At 32.2% G+C, this 18,259-nt stretch overlaps 3 protein-coding genes across 4 annotated transcripts; all 3 read right to left on the reverse strand.

Moving 5' to 3' along the window:
- Positions 1-2,229: 2,229 nt before the first annotated feature.
- Positions 2,230-6,322, reverse strand: LOC145120908 (PPR superfamily protein). 2 transcript variants are annotated; one of them, XM_079056699.1, is made up of 3 exons: positions 6,201-6,322; positions 5,742-5,957; positions 2,230-5,641 (listed from the first exon to the last, which is right to left on the reverse strand). In XM_079056699.1, exons 2-3 carry the CDS (start codon positions 5,884-5,886, stop codon positions 2,400-2,402), a joined length of 3,387 nt encoding a protein of 1,128 aa, XP_078912825.1. In that variant the 5' UTR covers positions 5,887-5,957; positions 6,201-6,322; the 3' UTR covers positions 2,230-2,399. The 2 variants fall into 2 exon arrangements, with proteins under 2 accessions (XP_078912825.1, XP_078912824.1); XM_079056698.1 differs by having other exon boundaries at positions 5,742-5,963.
- A 2,600-nt stretch (positions 6,323-8,922) lies between these two features.
- LOC145120097 (UDP-rhamnose/UDP-galactose transporter 6-like) lies at positions 8,923-11,779 on the reverse strand. The gene is made up of 6 exons (XM_079055885.1): positions 11,641-11,779; positions 10,322-10,575; positions 10,049-10,233; positions 9,752-9,952; positions 9,509-9,670; positions 8,923-9,428 (listed from the first exon to the last, which is right to left on the reverse strand). The coding sequence occupies exons 2-6, from the start codon at positions 10,449-10,451 to the stop codon at positions 9,099-9,101; spliced, it is 1,008 nt and encodes a 335-aa protein (XP_078912011.1). The 5' UTR covers positions 10,452-10,575; positions 11,641-11,779; the 3' UTR covers positions 8,923-9,098.
- A 3,447-nt stretch (positions 11,780-15,226) lies between these two features.
- On the reverse strand, positions 15,227-17,470 carry LOC145119095 (uncharacterized). Its single transcript, XM_079054728.1, has 8 exons — positions 17,282-17,470; positions 16,868-16,957; positions 16,557-16,682; positions 16,368-16,475; positions 16,133-16,258; positions 15,951-16,043; positions 15,730-15,861; positions 15,227-15,643 (listed from the first exon to the last, which is right to left on the reverse strand). The coding sequence occupies exons 1-8, from the start codon at positions 17,360-17,362 to the stop codon at positions 15,293-15,295; spliced, it is 1,107 nt and encodes a 368-aa protein (XP_078910854.1). The 5' UTR covers positions 17,363-17,470; the 3' UTR covers positions 15,227-15,292.
- Positions 17,471-18,259: the final 789 nt, after the last annotated feature.

Below are 18,259 nucleotides of genomic sequence, written 5' to 3' on the forward strand. Positions count from 1 at the left end.
TTGGAAAAAAAATTCTAGTAAACTATCCAGGTATTTATTGAATATATATATTTTATTTAGTTATATTTGTTTAATAAAAAGTTTATCTAAGCTATTATATATTCCAGACGCTATTATTTATTTGAAGACAACAACCATATAAAGAAAATTTTGTATCTGTTTGAACCGACAAATTTCTACACTCCAATGATAACACAATCAATAGAGTGAGAGTCAACATGCCAAGATAAAACAATATCTAGGCTCATCACAATTAGATTTGGTGATAATGTTACCAAGAATTCATGATGTTATTTTATCACAAGAGTCTGCTATTAAATCAAGTCTCCAACATAGTTAAATATCGAAACAACATCGATTCGACATGTTACATTTCAAAGACCTAGTTGGAAATGTTTCAAGTCATGCACTTGATACAATCTTCAACGAATTTGAACAAATCGATTTTGTTGGATTCTTTCCTGAAAGTTGTGGATGTCAAATGCGTACTAGTCATGGGCTACCATGTGTTCATGAACAAGCGCTATATTTTTATAAAGGTACTCTTATACCACTTCATTCAATTCATAAATGTTGACGGAAACTTGACTGTAAAGTCGAAGGCCAAATATTTAACATACAATTCAAAAAACATTCAAGATTTTGTAAAACTAAAGCATCCGGTCCACGATTGAGCACAAAGTCGACAAAAATAAGACCTCTAGTTCCACAACTCAAGATCCTTTCAAACAGATACGCCAGATTATATTCCGTCAACTCAAGATCCTCGCACATATAGTTTTGATACGCATATACCAGTTATATTATATGGAGTGTAATCAATTTGATTTAAACAAGAAACTAGAGAGACACAACACATATCCACTTATGAACGAAATTCCAAATGAATTTCATCAATACGTCACAAACAATGATGAAGTGGGAGGAGATAGAAATTGTGGATATCATGCAATAGCCTTTCTCTCATATATAGTCAAGATAATTTGCCTCAAATGTGGTAAGATATATATGAGTTATTAGCGCACTTCAAAATGTACAAAATGATTTTTGAGAATGATTTCAACAACTTAAGTCGCTCATTGAATTTCTTTGGACCGGGTTTTGTGTTAACTCCATATTGGTTGATTATGAAGGATGTTGGTTTTCTAATAGCTAACAAATATGGTGTAATTGTACATTTTTTAGACAAACTAGGTTTGTCAACATACTTTCTGCTTTGTCATGGTCCGCAAGACATCCCACATCATAGATATGTTGTTATCGTCCCCGTTCATAGTGCTCAGTATGTGAAGGTTGACTTACAAGGAGAATATCTAATCCCTACAGTTTTGTTACTTTAACGTATCTATAGATCAGAACGGCTTGATGGCAAATCATGTATTTTTTTTATTTGGAACGGAATGGCAAATCATATATAATGTTAGACTGAATGCATACATTCCACCAAATGCACCGCATAATAATTTTCATATGCAATCAATTGAGATGTTTGATGATTAATATAAATTAATTATACTTTGTTATATTAACTATTTTATTGTTATTATATGTATAGACAACCAAAAAACATATAGGTAGATTATTATTTATATTAAAAAATAAAAAGGATCAGAACTGAAAATAATATATAAGATGAAGGACCATAAATATAAACTTTATTCATATGCAATTGAGATGTTTGATGATTAATATAAATTAATTATACTTTGTTATATTAACTATTTTATTGTTATTATATGTATAGACAACCAAAAAACATATAGGTAGATTATTATTTATATTAAAAAATAAAAAGGATCAGAACTGAAAATAATATATAAGATGAAGGACCATAAATGTAAACTTTATTCATATGCAATTGAGATGTTTGATGATTAATATAAATTAATTATACTTTGTTATATTAACTATTTTATTGTTATTATATGTATAGACAACCGAAAAACATATAGGTAGATTATTATTTATATTAAAAAATAAAAAGGATCAGAACTGAAAATAATATATAAGATGAAGGACCATACATGTAAACTTTATTTATATTGCCATAATTGTGATATGTTTGTGTTTAATGATTATGTTGCAGGTATGATGATGCATAGGTCAATTTGGGTGTGATTAACACTTATAATTTTTTAAAATTAATTCACACCTATAATGACCGATTTGTCCTTACCCCACCAACTTTTCTTTTTTAGATTTAGTAAATATTAGTGTCTTGAATATGAATTTTTTAAATACTATATGAAAACACAAATTTAGTATATACAAAGTTTTAAAACAAAACAGAAATTATATTCAACATGCAAAACTAAAAGCACATTGCTATTCTACGAGTAGATATAAATTACTAACCAAAAGCTTCAGAATTCTGAGCCATATATAATACAACATCATCTTCAACTGGTTTTGTACTTTTTGTGCTTCAAAATCTTCAACTTTATCAAAGAAACATTAAAACTTTTAACCATATCTTGAGTGATTTCATCTTCACATAACAAACCCCTTTCACATAAATCCATCAAAATCATTTCACCATCCGTGAAATCATCTTTATTGCAAAAAGACTCGACAATTACACAAAACGTATTCACCATGGGACAAATACCTCTTTTCTTCATCTCCTTATATAACTTCAACCCTTCAACCAAATCACCACAATTACAAAATCCCGTTATTAAAACATTATAAGTAACCGCATCAAATCTTACACGATTAAATTCCATAATGTTTTTCAACTTCAACGCCTCTTTAAACTCTTGTTTCTTGCACAAAGAATGCATCAAAGTAGTAAAAGTAGCGGTTGTTGGAACAAGTTTTGATTTAAGCATACAATCAAAGACCAAAAGGGCTTCTTCAACTCTTCCTTTTTTCACAAGCCCACGAACCATAGCACTCTCAACCACACTCCGTGATACAACACTTTTTTGCATTTCATTTTTTACCAAAAACGCCCCTTTCACATCTCCCACACGACACATATCCGTAATCAACCGAACAACTTGCTTTTCACTAGGAACAAAACCTTTCTCCAACATCTCTTTGATAAAAACATGAGTGGGGTGACATCCATATGTTTCTTTGATTCCTTTAAGAATAATATCAAAGGTTTCTTGATCCGGGATAACTTTTAAAAAATACATTATATCCAAGAACTCGAAAGCTTTCACCATCTTCTTCTTCTCACTACATTTAGAGATCAACATATCAAATGTGACCTTATCGACAATCATACCTTTCAAGATCATATTTTTCAACATTTTGGAAGCAAAATCAAGCATACCCACGTTACAAATTCCATAAATTAGGGCGTGACATGTTCTTTTATCGGGAAAAAACCCTTTTCTCAAAAGGGTAGTGTATACTTCAAAGCACCTTGATATATCTTCTTGTTTTGCATACCCATGTAAGAGAATGTTATATGTAGCCAAATTAGGCGACAAATTTTCATCTCTCATTGTGGAAAAAAAACCATAAACCATAGACATGTTTCCCATTCTTGAATAACCATCCATAAGTACATTGAGTAAAATCGTGTCAGCAAAAAAACCATCTGCCACCATCTTTTCATGGTAAAAAGATGCGGTTTTTGGATGGCCCGCTTTAAAAAGACCATCAATTAAGCATGTGTAAGTTACCTTGTTTGGTAAAAGAGCTCCTTTTTGAATCCATTTTTCTGAAAGAAGAATGGAAATGACCATTTTACCCTTCTTACACAAACTAGCAAGTAGACATGTATACGAATGACTATCGGGAATAACATTGTTACGAACCATTTCTTTCAACAAAAAGACAGCAGCTTGTAAATTTCCAGATCTACAAATCTCCCCCAATAACATATTGTAAGAAACAACATCTAAAGCATCCGGAATGTTCCGGATTTTGTTCAAGAATTTCCATGCCTCTTCAAGATTTTCACCATAACAAAGTGCTCTTAGTAGGCTTCCGTATGTATAAGAACTCGGGTGTTGACCGATATTGACCATTTCTTCAAAAAAGGTCAATGCTTTTGATCCATTTCCTATGCTTACATAGCCGTTTATGATGAAGTTATAAGTTGAGGTGTTTGGGGAAATACCGATTCTACCCATGTGCTTCATAAACTCCACTCCCTCTTCCATTCTTTTACTTTTACAAAACGAAGCAATTAATTTGTTACACATGAAAAGATCTGGATCATGTCCACTTCGATTCATTATACCATAAATTCGCATTGCTTCATTTACTTTTCCATGGATGCAAAAATTATAAACCAATGTTGAATACATCACTTTGTTTGGTGTCACACCGGATTTATACATTTTACACATTATCTCTTTTCCATTTTTGAACTTCCCCTCTCTACAAAATCCATTTATAAGTGACGAATACATAACAACATCAAGATCAACACCATTTTGGATCAATCGATCAAGAACTTCCACACCTTGTTTAAACATCTTACTTCTGCTAAACCCGTTGATTAACATTGTATATGACACATGGTCAACAAGAATTCCGTTGACTTTCATGGATTCTATAAGACTTTGAGCGGAATCTAAATCTCCAAGTTTGCAGTATCCATCCAAAACAACACCATAACTAAATTCATTAGGCTTTAATCCCCTTGCTTCCATTTTGTATATACATTCTATAGCTTCTTTGAAACTACCCTCCTTACAATACCCATCAATCAAAGTATTATAAGTTATAACATTTGGGGAAACCCTAAAGTTCATCATCTCATTGAAAACATGAACTGCAACCTTGGTTTTTGATTCTTTGATAAACCCCTTTATGAGAGTATTATAAGTGACTTCATTTGGGGAAACCATCTTTTTTCTCATCTTTTTTAACAATAAATACCCTTTTGCACTCCTATTGTTTTGACATAAGTTATCTATAAGCATGTTATATGTGCATACATCCGCTTCAAGACCTTTATTACTCATGTGATCAATCAACTCCAAAGTTGCCTTGTATCTTCCCTTTTTGAAATACCAATTAAGCAAAGTATTGTAGGTAACTAAATTTGGAACATAACCACTCTCTTCCATTTTCAAAACAAGATGTTCGGCTTTCTTGATTTTCCCATTGAAACAAAGAATATTCAAGAGTATATTAAAAGTTGCAACATTTGGGCATACATTTTTTGAAAGCATTTCCTTGAAAAATAACCAAGATGCCTCGTTGTCCTTCCTCATTGAACCTAAAATCTTGTTGCAAGTAAAAACAGATGGGGTAAACCCCCGAAGCCCCATCAAATGAAAAATTACCAATGCGTCCTTGACCAAAGATTCTTGCAAGTAAACTCGAATCAAAAGGTCAAAAACAGCAGGATTTGAGTTGCAAAGAGGGTAAGTGTCCATCAAAGCAGCAAAAATGGAGTTTGAATCGATACCCATGTCAGATAATTGTGTCAAAATTGATTTAGCAGAGGCATACATTCTTGCTTTGACTAGTATATGAACAGTTATACAGTAAACATACGTGAGATTCTTGAGTTGTTGAAAAGCAGGTTGTTTGATTACCCAATTGAGAAATTTCAAAGCTAGGTTTCCATGAACTGGCCTCAGGGAAACCCGTTTATAGTTCATTTGATTTAGAGACTCCCATCTGCTAATTGTCAGAATTGCATAGATGCTGTTCTCCAGTTCAAAACCTAAATTAGTTTCACCCAATTAAAGAAACTCATAAGCAATTTATCAAAGAAAAACTAGAAAATGTGAAGATTTTATAGCAAAAAGGAGATAGAATTTTACCAGAGTTCTTCTGGTTCGTCGAAGCTTTGGTTTGATTACCATCTTTGAGTGACCTTTTTGAATTTTTGAAAAACCCCATTTGCGAGAAGTGCCTAAATGTTGTCAGTTTATTTGAGAAGTTGGCGATTTTCGAAGCGCATAACATACTTGGTGTTTCTTCAAAAGGAATCAATTATCATGTTTCATTTCGGGTGTGTATGGATGTCATTCTGCAGTCTGAAGCTGAAATAATCAAATGTTCAGCTAATCTTCAACGAATTAATCGAAAAATGACCCAAAATGATCACTTTCTCGTTTGTACGATCTTGTAGAATCACGCATTAAGAGCAGACTACCACTAATTACATTAACTAACTCAAGGGTTGATTGCTTGAAGTTCAGCAAGACCAACGCCCGATTACTTAAAGCTCACACGGAAAAGAAGAAACCAGTAAGAAGAAGGTCGTAAAGAAATCAAACCTGATGATGAAGACGACGAGAGTTCCATCATGGAAGATCACCTGTTGGTGCGCTTGGAAGGAGATATGGCGGAAGTGAGGGGTCTATGTGTGGCAACAAACAGGGAAACGGTCTTCAAAATAGGTAGGGGAGGGCATATTGGCGGTGTTTTTTCCCGTATATAAAATAACAATGTAAAATAAGTTAAGATGATTAGCTCTCTCATTTGTTGAATTGTTGGTAGAAAATAACATTGTCATTTTAACAAAGAAAGTTTGGGTTTTTTACTAAGATTCAAAGCAAACTTAGAGAGCGGGTGAGCAAGTACTATGATCCCAATTTATAAGAAGAAAGGTAGGAAGCTCCTTAAGCATATCATGAAACTATGTGAGAGAGCATTGGAGGTTGGGTTGCATACTTGCCTAGCATCACCACTATTTCAGATAACTAATATGGTTTCATAGGTTATCCACCTTTCAGACAACTTATAGAGAAATATAGTAAAAAATAAGGATCTGCATATGGTGTTTTAAAGCTAGAAGGGTCGGTAGGAGATATATGTATGTCTTGGCTATATATATATATATATATATATATATATATATATATATATATATATATATATATATATATATATATATATATATATATATATATATATATATATATATATGGGCTATGACTTGCATTCGAGCCCCTTGTTGAAGACACAATGTCGTTTATGGATGAAATCGGGCTCCATCAGGGTTCGACTTTCATTCGTATATTTTTGCCTTGAACTTGGACGCGTTATCTTTAGAGATACAAGAGGAAGTGCCTTGGTGTTTCTTTTTGCAAATCACATTGTGTTGGTGATTAAGTCTAGGATTGGACTGAGTGATTGATTGGAAACATAGATGTCGACATTATAAGTCAAAGGGTTACAAATCAATAATATTAAAACAAAGTATCTTTAATGCAATTTCACTGAGAAGATAAATGATGAAATAGTAGATGTAAATACAACGGAACAAGCTCTTACATCGAATGAGAGCTTCAAGTATTTGTGGTCTATGATCCATAAGGGAATGGTGGAGACAGACGTTACCGATCGCATAAAGGGGGTTTGGTTAAAGTGGATGGTGGTCTTATGAGTCTTGGGTGTCAGGAAGGTCCCCGTTGAAATTCAAGGATAAATTTTTCATGGTAGTTGTTAGGATTACCATGATGTATGGATGAGGCGGACTTGCGGTGAAATATTATTTGATAGGATACTAAATGCGGCTATTAGAAATTCATTAGGAATAGCATGGATCACTTGATAAATTAAGAAAAAAACGATTGTGGTGGTATGAAGATATTCTAAGGAGGAAACCTTTGGCGATGGTAAGGAGGTAGATTCAATGATGATTGATGGTAAAAAGTAGAAAATGATGTCCCCGAAGAAAAGTAAGATGATAGTATGAGGTTACACATTGATAAGCTTACTCTTTTTTTATGGTATGAGGTTACATATGGATAAGTTTACTCTTTCTGGGGACGTAGTCTTATGTAGAGGGTGTGAAGGCTAAGCATAGAGTTGATGAGCAGCATGATTTTTTTTTTTTAAAGTGAGTCTATATTCGATAAAGCGTATTTAAAGCAGGGGCGTAGCTAAGCATTCACAAGGTAGGTCCTAGGACCTACCTTGTTTTTTCAATACAACAAATATATATAGAAAAAATTTAGGACCTACCTTATTTTTGCTAAAAGACCTAAACTTTCATATTTTTTTCAGTTTCATTTAAATAAGAAACCACGTTGTTTTTTGTTATAGATTCGTCATTGATTTAAAGTTCAGTCCAAATCAAATATACTAGTTGAAACCGGTGAGCATTACATTTAAACATAATATTATAACATCAAAAGATATTCAAAATAAATATTTTTAAAGCAAATATTATGTACAACTTTTACATCATCTTATGAAAAATGAGGTAGCTCGACCTCAGAGATTAAGCAAAAAGTTGTTTGTCTGCTATTTGCAAGCCAAGTTTAGCTCATTTGATTTGGTTTGAATTTTCGGGCTTTTCAATCTAAAGCGAATATCAAACACCCATAATCATTTCATCCACGAGTATTAAAGGCATTCACAACATATTGAATTTTTAATAGATTGACACATCAACATTTCATTTTCCATGCAATTTTATCATTTTTTTCCCACAAACATACTCTCATTTTCTATACAAGTTTATCATTTTATTTCCACAAACATACTTTTAAACTCTACAAAGGTAAGTGACATACTTTTACAGTAAAAAGTTTGTTTTTTTATCACATTCACTTCACTTACCATTTAACTCCAAATTTATTGAATGGCACCTTGTTTACGATTGAATTGAATCCATTGAATATCAACTAAGTATTTCACACATCGTGGAGGCTAAAAGTTTCATTTGGATTATTTATTTTAAAAAGGTATAACAGTTGCTTATTTACCCAGTTTTCTATTCGTTACCAATTCATACAAACATTTTTCCATTTTGTTACCATTTTTCACATATATATATATATATATATATATATATATATATATATATATATATATATAAATTGATAGTTTTCATAATAAACTGAAACATGACTACATAAATCGATAATAAATACTCCAACACACACTTATTGATTTCTATATCAAGACTAATCACAGGTTTTCCAAAAAAAAAAAAAACAGACAAATCCTCCTCCCTCTTCAAGTCCTCCAAATCATAACATTTAAAAATGACATACAAAAATCATATCGTATATAATAATAACTTAAAAATAACAACCGATTAACCGACAAATTTTCTAGCAACATAACCTTCTTCCTTCGTATAGTCTCCATCAGTTGATTTAACAATTAAAAAAAAATTTAAAATATTCCTTTCCTTTCTATATGATACTCCTGAAAAAACCTTACACCTTCTCATCTGTCTCGGAAGTTTCTAGAAGGGAGTCCTTTTTGGGCTGACTTGTTTTCGGAAGGGAATAGCTACGCCTCTCTTTGCCACCTGGCTTTGATGACGCGTTCCCATACCAAATCATTCCCATGATTGCTATTATCATTCCAATTACCACGTGAAGGTTTAAACCCTCACGCCCAAAGAAGATAAAACCCAACATCAGTACCAGGATTGTTTTCATGTGACCTAGGACTTGGAATGTGACGGCTGTAAACCTCCCGATGCATATAAATTGGCTTAGATTTGTCCCAATTGCAATCGTACACGATAGAATTAAAAATATCTGCAAATACCATATCATTATTATTAGACTAATTTTTATAAACAACTAAAAAAGCTCAATTGTAGTGTACTAATACTTACCAGAGATACTGTATTATACTTAAAAGCATCCACTCTTTTGTTGGTCAACCAGTAGTCAACAAAGGGGCCCACTAACAGTAGGGATCCAGCCTGGATTGGGGCAGTATGTCCTAACAGATTGAAGGAACTCAACTGGTACTTCCTTTGAAGGTAATGCACATACTGTAAAAAATATATATATAAATATGAGAATAAAATAGTATGTCATAAATTTGGGGGAAAGAAAGAGTTAAATTTACATACATATTGTTGGAGAGCTGTACTCCATACTGCAACAAAGGCAGCAACAAAACCTTTAGTATTAACACTGACATCAGTAACAGTGCATACAGCAACACCCAGAAGAACAATTAAAATACTGAGCTTTGTGTCCCTTGAATATCGTATCTTATCAAATGCAACTTCCAATAAACAGGATACAGGAATCATACTCAGTTTTGCTATCTGAAAATCAATACCTTAACATAAGTATCATAAAGGAAACGTCTTTAAAAAAAAAAAAAAAAAAAAGGAGTATAAAGTATAAAGTATAAAGCTTACCTGGTAGAATCCCACAGAGTTCCACATAAGACTGACATTCATTCCAACAATGGAGAAGTTAGCAAATAGGACGAATTTGAGAAGATCTGCAATGGGTAGATGAGAGGGTTGGATGTAACCCAACCACCTAAGAACAATAGTCATCAAGGTTGTGGTGACAAAATGCAATCCTGTTAATGTTGTTGCTGCACATAAAGGAAATTATTGGATATCAGGAAATAAGAAATTTATAAATATAATTAACAAAAGAAAATATATAAATAGAGAACTTACCAAATGTGAAACCATATGTTGCCATTAAAGCTTTGTTCACGATGATGATCCCAACAGAAGTGACTATGTTGAATGTCCATGCAGCAATATCAACTGCTGCCTTTTTATCAGCTTTACTTGATGGAGTCATTTTTTTGACTAGAGGTAGATATTTTTCAACAGAAGAAGTTTTATTTTTACGGTTTTACCCCTTGTATGCGAAAAGTAGATTTCTGCAATTCCACATTACCCAAGGAAGATCTTCTGTTTTGTCACTGTTGTTTTTATGAAATAGATATAACAGTTAAGAATAAGGTATATGGAATAATAGCAAGCATTCTTTGAGATATTTCAAAGAAAGATATCAAGGGAAAACTAATGCAGTAACAAAGAAAAAGGATTCTAGAAATTCGAAACTTGTTATTCAAAATCTATGAATTTTAGTGGGGTTGCAGAGGGGTTTTTAACTTTTGGATCATGGATAGGAAATAAGTTCATGGATCTAATTATCTAAAGATAACAGGTTTAGGTACAAAAGTTGCAAAACACAGTTCACAGATTTGATATTGTTCAAGGTTTACTCTTGGAAGTTGCAAGAACCTCACCACTGTAGATCACAACTCTAATTCCTCAATTTACTACCAACCCTCCTTGAATGATCATGTGAACAGTTAGAATTCACAGATTTGATCCTCTGAACTTAATTAATTAGCAACACCAAATTACTAGAGTAACGTGAATCAATCAAAATCGAAACGTGATCCATAAATTAAATCAGATCGAGAACATGAATGTTTGTGCCACCAGATGTAGAAACTGCCAAAGTAGTCAAACTCTACACGTCAACTTTTGCATCCGATTAACTTCCACAAAATTGATGTACACAAATCCCTAGGTTGATAATGCGTACAGATAACTCCTCTGCTAGAATCTCACCATCATGATTAAACTCTATCTACATCACAACTCAACTACCCAACTCGATACCAATCTTCACACCACTCTCCTAAATTCACGAGGAATATTCAAAACTTCACGTATTCGATCCGTTATAACTTGATTATTTGTACAATTATCAACAGAAAAACATCAAAACAATTCAAATAATCAAAATCAAAATGCAGATCCATAAATTAATCAGATCAGGAACAGTATATAAGCACTCAAAATTGAAAGCAATTAGCACATAATGTCATCAATAGTCTGAATTTTAGCAACAGGATTAGATCGCGACGAACTCCGCAATTTCTCAAGTAATTTCAGATCTAAAATCGTCAATTTATATCTAAACTTTTCATAACTCCAGACAGTTTTTCACCAATCAAGTCGTGTAAACATACCTTGAGAAATCGAAGTGAACGAATTCAGATCTTTAGGATCAAATCACAGAGCTCGCTCCCACACACAGTTGAAGGTGTTATGTGTGTGTGTTTGAGCATATGAGGAGAAGGACTTTGACTGAAATAAACCCCACAGACCCGAAGAAGTTCGAAGGATTTGCACGTTCGATCAGGTACTTATTTCCAAATTTCCATTCTGTTTTATAACCTTTCTTATTAATTAAAATTAATAAATATATAGATATGTAGAGAGATATAATAAGTTATATTTTATTATAACTGAAATTTATTATTACGTGAATTTTAAAAAATCCTTTAACTATTTTCTAAGACATGTCTTTTAAATTCATCTACAATTCATATTGCATGTTCTACGTCTTTTGAGAAAACAGTTTATGACTATTGATTTGTTTTAAAATACATATACATACATTTATCCATACATACACATAAAGTGGTGATGGGGCGAAAAACAAACCGTATGTTTAAAACTAAAATAAACACTAAAATTCCTCCAAAATATATCAAAAATCAATATCATAAAATAAAAACAACATTTTAAAATAAAATATGATATTTTCATTTGTGTTTATTATTCATCCACTTAAAATAAAGATGTTTGATTTTTATATCCTTTGTTTTAACTAAAAATAAAAAATCATGATAAAGATATAAAATCAATCGTTTTTATTTTAAATGGATGAATAAAAAACACAAATGAAAATATTGCTTAAAAACGTTATTTCATGAAAATTAAGTAATGGCCACATATATTGCATGTCTAAATACAAAAAACATGTATAAATCATTCGAAATATATGTCTTAAATATTATTTGAATTATCTAATAACTCACATCTTCATTAAAATGTTTAATTTTTAGAACTTACATACCATTACACACACACCAAACATCCTAATTCTTTTTATTTTGCACATTTTACTTTTCACAAGAACCACAAATATAATTGAAATATGGGTTTTTAAGCGATTATATTTTTTAATACATATGTTGTACTTTAGTTAGGATATCAAATATTATGTACTTGGTTTGGGATGCAAAATCATTTAATGTAAAATGCCATACCAATTGACTTACATTATAAAAGGGGAAGAGTATTATCAAAGTAAAATTCGAGTAATAGGAAATCTACAAAATTATGAATAACTTTAGAGTTTGGAAAAGTTAGGTTTAAAGATATAAGTCTTTGACTTTGAGTTTGGAAGAAAGTACGTGGTATACCAATTGAGAGTATGAATTGAGTGTGGTAATAACAAAGTCCAATCAAGAGCATTTTTAAACATGAATCAACTCAAAAAGCGGATCTTGACAATTTTATAATCTCAGTATTGAATGGTTTAGGCCAAAACCACAATGGTGATTATATTTCAACGGTCATCTCTCTCTCTCTCTCTCTCTCTCTCTCTCTCTCTCTCTCTCTCTCTCTCTCTCTCTCTCTCTCTCTCTCGGGTCCAACATGGCTGACAGCTTAAGCCTCGAAATTTTAGAGACCCATAATTATTTTTATGTATCTAACGGAAAAAACCTCAAAAAATTTAAACACTCAGTAATTATTTTTATATATCTAACGGATTAAGCCTCAAAGTTTTTAGAGACCCATAATTATCTCTTATTATAACTCCAAAAAAATATAACAAAACAATGTCATCAAAAAATGTTTGCTTTTCTAAGAGTCATTCCAAAAATAAAGATGTGATTCGTGCTCTCAACTTCCTCTTCGCAAAGGCATAGAGCGGTCTTCAGTCTATACATTTTCCATCGGGTTTTCTTGTGTGGGAATTCAAGCGGCCTCCAATCTATACATTTTCCATCGGGTTTTCTCGTGTGAGAATTCGATTAAATGTCACACGCCAAAGCAAGATATTTAAAGTTGTTCTATCAAGTCAATATCTCATATAACCAAGCATACTGATATCTAAAAAAATGGAGAAGAAGCAACTAAGAACTCGTTATTAGCATCCAATGACCAATCTAGTCTATCTTTCTAATCCAAAACTACAAAATTTTGAATCATAGTACTCAAATTAGCCCATTTCTCAACTCCCCTTGGCCTCTTACTTAGAAACCTAAACCACTTGTCTACTTTTAGCCATTCCTACATGAAATAATTTTCATGGTCTTTGAAGAAAAGAAAAAATAGATGCATTAAGGTGAATCCATGGATAACATTTGGTGTTTGGGTGGTGGAATGTATACTCCATGAGTTCGGTCTTAGGTCTTGGATAGTAGATGGTTCGTTTTTCTTTTATGGATAATCCATTTTTAACCCTTCTAGCCATTAATTGGACGACGAAACCAATGCACTTCTTCGTTGTCGCCGCCCAAACCATAGTTTTCATCTTCTCTCTACTCCATCAGACAGGAGTGGTTTCACTATAGATTACTTTTTTCCAGTTACCTTAGCCTCACGTTATTTACACTCATTTTCCATCACTTCCTCTTTCACTTGGGAAAACAACCATCTAAGGTGTTGTTTGTTTTTTTTCTGCAGATCTTTTTCGCATCTTCTGTTTGTGTCGTGCAGACCATGCGCAGACATTAGCCTTCGCAGACTGTTTGTTTTTTTGAAGACTACAGACCTAAAAATGTTTGTGTGCCCTCTTCTTGGCGCAGATGTGGACCAGTCTTCTAACATCTTCAGATATCTTCTAGCCTAAAAAAATATATATCTTTATTTTGTTTTAGTTTTTTTTTTAAATTATATTTATTCCAACTTTATTAATAATAAAGAATTTGAAAAAAAAAAAGATTACAAGACTTAAAAAAAATGTTCGACGACACAAACATAACATTTTTGACAAATTTATAAATAAAGATTTATTACAATAATGGTTGTTGAAATTGTTTATATAAATATGAAAAAAAAAATCATAATATATTCTTATATTATGTGTGCCAAATTTTATAAAACATTATTTAATATAGTATCGTTAATTTCTTGGAAAAATATTTATAGTACGTTTTTAATTGATTTAAATGAAAAAATTGAAGTTTATTTTCATCTATTTATGTGTCGAATTCTTTGATTTTTAATTACAATGTTTAGGTATAACTTTGCGACCAAAATTGTTGGTTTTTATCAAATATATACGTTAATTTGTACCATTTTATTTTTCACTTTTTATACAATAATACATAAATTTTGATGTAGATTTGTTAATTACTTATAACAAAGTCATACAAATATTAAAAAATCACTTTGAAATTAAAAAAAATCAGTATATTTAGATTTTAGTTTATTTTTATAGTTTGCAGACGTTAAAAAAACAGACGGTCTTCTTTTTTCAGGCTGCAGATGTTTGGTGCACATTTTCTACTGCAGATGTCTACAGATATGATCCACAAACCGCAAATATTTTGCCCAAAAACACCTAACCTTTTCACTTTTTTATGCTAAAGGCTCTTGTATCAACCTTTCACGCCCCATCATTTCCCTGTTCAACCTTTTCTTTCAAGAAAATACCCACCTTTCAACCATGGTCTAACTTTTCACCAAATTTTATTATTTCTCAATTCAAATAATATTTAATATTCCAAAAAACATTTAAACTAAAAATAAAAAAAATGCAAATAATACATAAATAATTTCATTAGACTAAAAACCATAAACTCAACTAAAAACAACATAGAATTACATCCCACTATCACGATACTTTTTCTCTATCTCCGCTTGCATCGCTAGAATCGTGTCACGAGCCGTTTCCGTTAAATGCTCAGTGTTGGTGGTTAATATTTTCAAATCCCGTTCTTTTTCACGTTCTTGTACTCTTGACCAAAACTTTTCTTTCTCAAACTGCAAGTGTTCATCATAAGTAGAATTAAACTTCTTTATACTATCAACTAATTCTTCAATCTTTTCATCTTGTGGGCCCAAATTTTGTAACAATGAAGCCGCTTTTTTTGCTTTATCCCTTTCAAATTCTTCAACCTTCAATGATGATGTATGATCGTTTGAGTCAGATGTCTTGCTTCGTTTCAAACTCTATTTTGCATAAAGAATTGTAAGTACATATTGATATTTAAACAAATAAATAATTATCATCAATTGAACATAAGTACATAACTTACATTGATTTCTCGACTCATATCCCTTCTCAATGGTCTCATGGCACATTTCCTTATGTCTCCTCCAGTATCCAAACAACACAAAGCATCCAATTTTGAGAAAAATATGTATCCACTCAAAGGGTCTGCGTATAACTGCATGGAGAATTAATTAATTAATTATAAAACATTGTATTATGATTTATATGTTATAATGAGTTTTTAGATAAGAAAAAATAAAATACCGAATTTTTTTTCTTCTCGGATCCATGTTGTGTCACTCTGATTTCTTTTATCCATCCTGGAGGCAACCCATCTGCAGGAGTTCTTGAGATAACCTAGATTTTGGTCAAAAAGTCAAATGGGTGATGATATAAATTTGAGAAATGTAATATATGAAATCTTGGAGGGTTAAAGTGGAACAAACTTCATAGTCGGGGGACTTGCGGGTGCTTTCTGTAATTGCTGAACTCGCTTTGGTTTCATTCGTCTTCTTGGCTTCAGTGGGTTCAGTAATCTGGGACTCCTCAGGTTTAATAGGGGTTTTATCACCCTATAAAGTCATAATGTAACAGAAGATTATGATGCTATAATTTCAAGAACTGAACTTATAAATGACAAAAAGAAGAATATGAAAGTTGATACTAGTGGCTGATGCATACTTCTTTCTGTTCAGCTGGACTGCTGTTTGTATTGGCCTTATTAGCAAGATATTTCAGAATCTGTTGCTTTGTAAAGAATTTATGTCCATTGATGGGATCCATGAAAACCTATAACAATAGCAAAACAAGAAATGTGAATAAAAATGGTAGGCAATGTTATGTTATGCTACTCAAAGATAATCCATTTACCTTATATTCTTTTCCACAACTTCTATACTTCACTTCCACATTCCATCCATCAGGTAGCCAATTAGAATCTTCGCTTTTTCTTCTTCTTCCACGTTTAGGCTTAGAAGCTAAAAGCCCTTCAGTTTCCTGTATCACCAGGCATTATGTAAAGACTTTTTTTGTTGATTCAGGATCCTCATTTGTATGGGGAAGAACATCTGGCTCTAGAGATAAGTCTAAAGTTGAGGCATCGGCATTGTTCTAAAAGAAAACAGGACTCTGTAAGAATGCTAGGAATTAAAGGGAAAAATATCAACAGAAGGTATCATTACAGTCACTACTATGCTGTTTCTGATGGCGTTAAGATGCCGTTCCACTTGCGGCTTCGAATAGAACTTGTGTCCTTCAGGATCAATGTAACACTGCAACAGCAATCAGGCATAAAATTATCGCACAAATAACTCTAACTCTGGGGGTGTATCAGTTATCAAAAACCTCTCATAAAGCAAACATTGATGTCAATTTTTTTTCGCATACAGAAATCAAACTGCATCTCGTAATCGTAAAGGAGAGAGGAACGCAAAATTAACTCAACACAATTCGCGTGCAGGTATGTTCTTAGCTACATGTTCAAAACTAAACCAAAAATGTAGACAAAAAACTCAAATTCTGTAGAAACTGAAGCGAGAAAAAAAAAAACCCTAAGTTAGAGGAAGTCGAGATGGAAGAGTGAGAATCGCAAGTACCTTGACCTTCCGTCCAGCGATCTTTCTGATTTGTATCGTCCATCCCGATGGAAGCCACTCCGGCCAGTCATCATCAACCATTTCCGGTGTCTCAGACAAGTAAGGTTTTCTGTGACTGTGTATAGAGAGAGTTTCGAAGTGAGAGAGAGAGAGAGAGAGAGAGGAGGGAAAAGTACGGTTAAGGGAAAATTACTTGTACCAAAGTTTCAAAATCATACAAGAAAAAACACTATTTAACTGGTGGTGTCAGACCCGTCCGGTGGCCGGGTCGACCGGTGTAAAAATATCATTATACTCTTGACAATTTTTCTTTTGTCCGATCAGCTTTAAACGAAGTTTTTCTGCCCGTCGGGTGGCCGGATCGACCGATGTAAAAATGACCGTTATACCCTTGACAATTTTTCTTTTATCCAATTAGCTTTAAACGAAGTTTTTCTGCCAACTTCAAATGACCACTTTGACTTTACTTTCTTATCTTCATGAAGATCCTATTATACAAAATACAATTTTCTTTTGAAATATGGCTCCTAATCCGTGAGAACAGAAAATTAAGTAGCTAGTATTGGTTAATAAGAATTAGTATGTTGTTATTATTGGTTAAAAGATATGTATGTTGTTATTATTGGTGAAAATAATAAGTACGTTGCTATTATTGGCTAAAAAGATAAATGAATTGCTATTAATAGATTAAAATTAATATGTTGCTATTATTGGTTAAAAAGATAAGTGCATTGCTATTTATGGTTAAAAGATAAGTATGTTGCTATTATTGGTTAAAAAGATATGTGTATCGCTATTATTGGTTAAAAAGATATGTGTATTGCTATTATTGGTTAAAAAATAAGTATGTAGCTTTTAATTGGTTGAAAAGATAAATGTGGTTAAAGATTTTTTACCAATAAAGCAGTGATTTACATGGTATAACTTGATGAACTTGTAAAACGAATCTTTTTTTACAGCTATTTAAGTAAAAAAAAA

The sequence above is a fragment of the Lactuca virosa genome, chromosome 6, assembly GCF_052849685.1.
Source record: "Lactuca virosa cultivar CGN04683 chromosome 6, Lactuca_virosa_CGN04683_v6, whole genome shotgun sequence".
Lineage (NCBI taxonomy): Eukaryota > Viridiplantae > Streptophyta > Magnoliopsida > Asterales > Asteraceae > Lactuca > Lactuca virosa.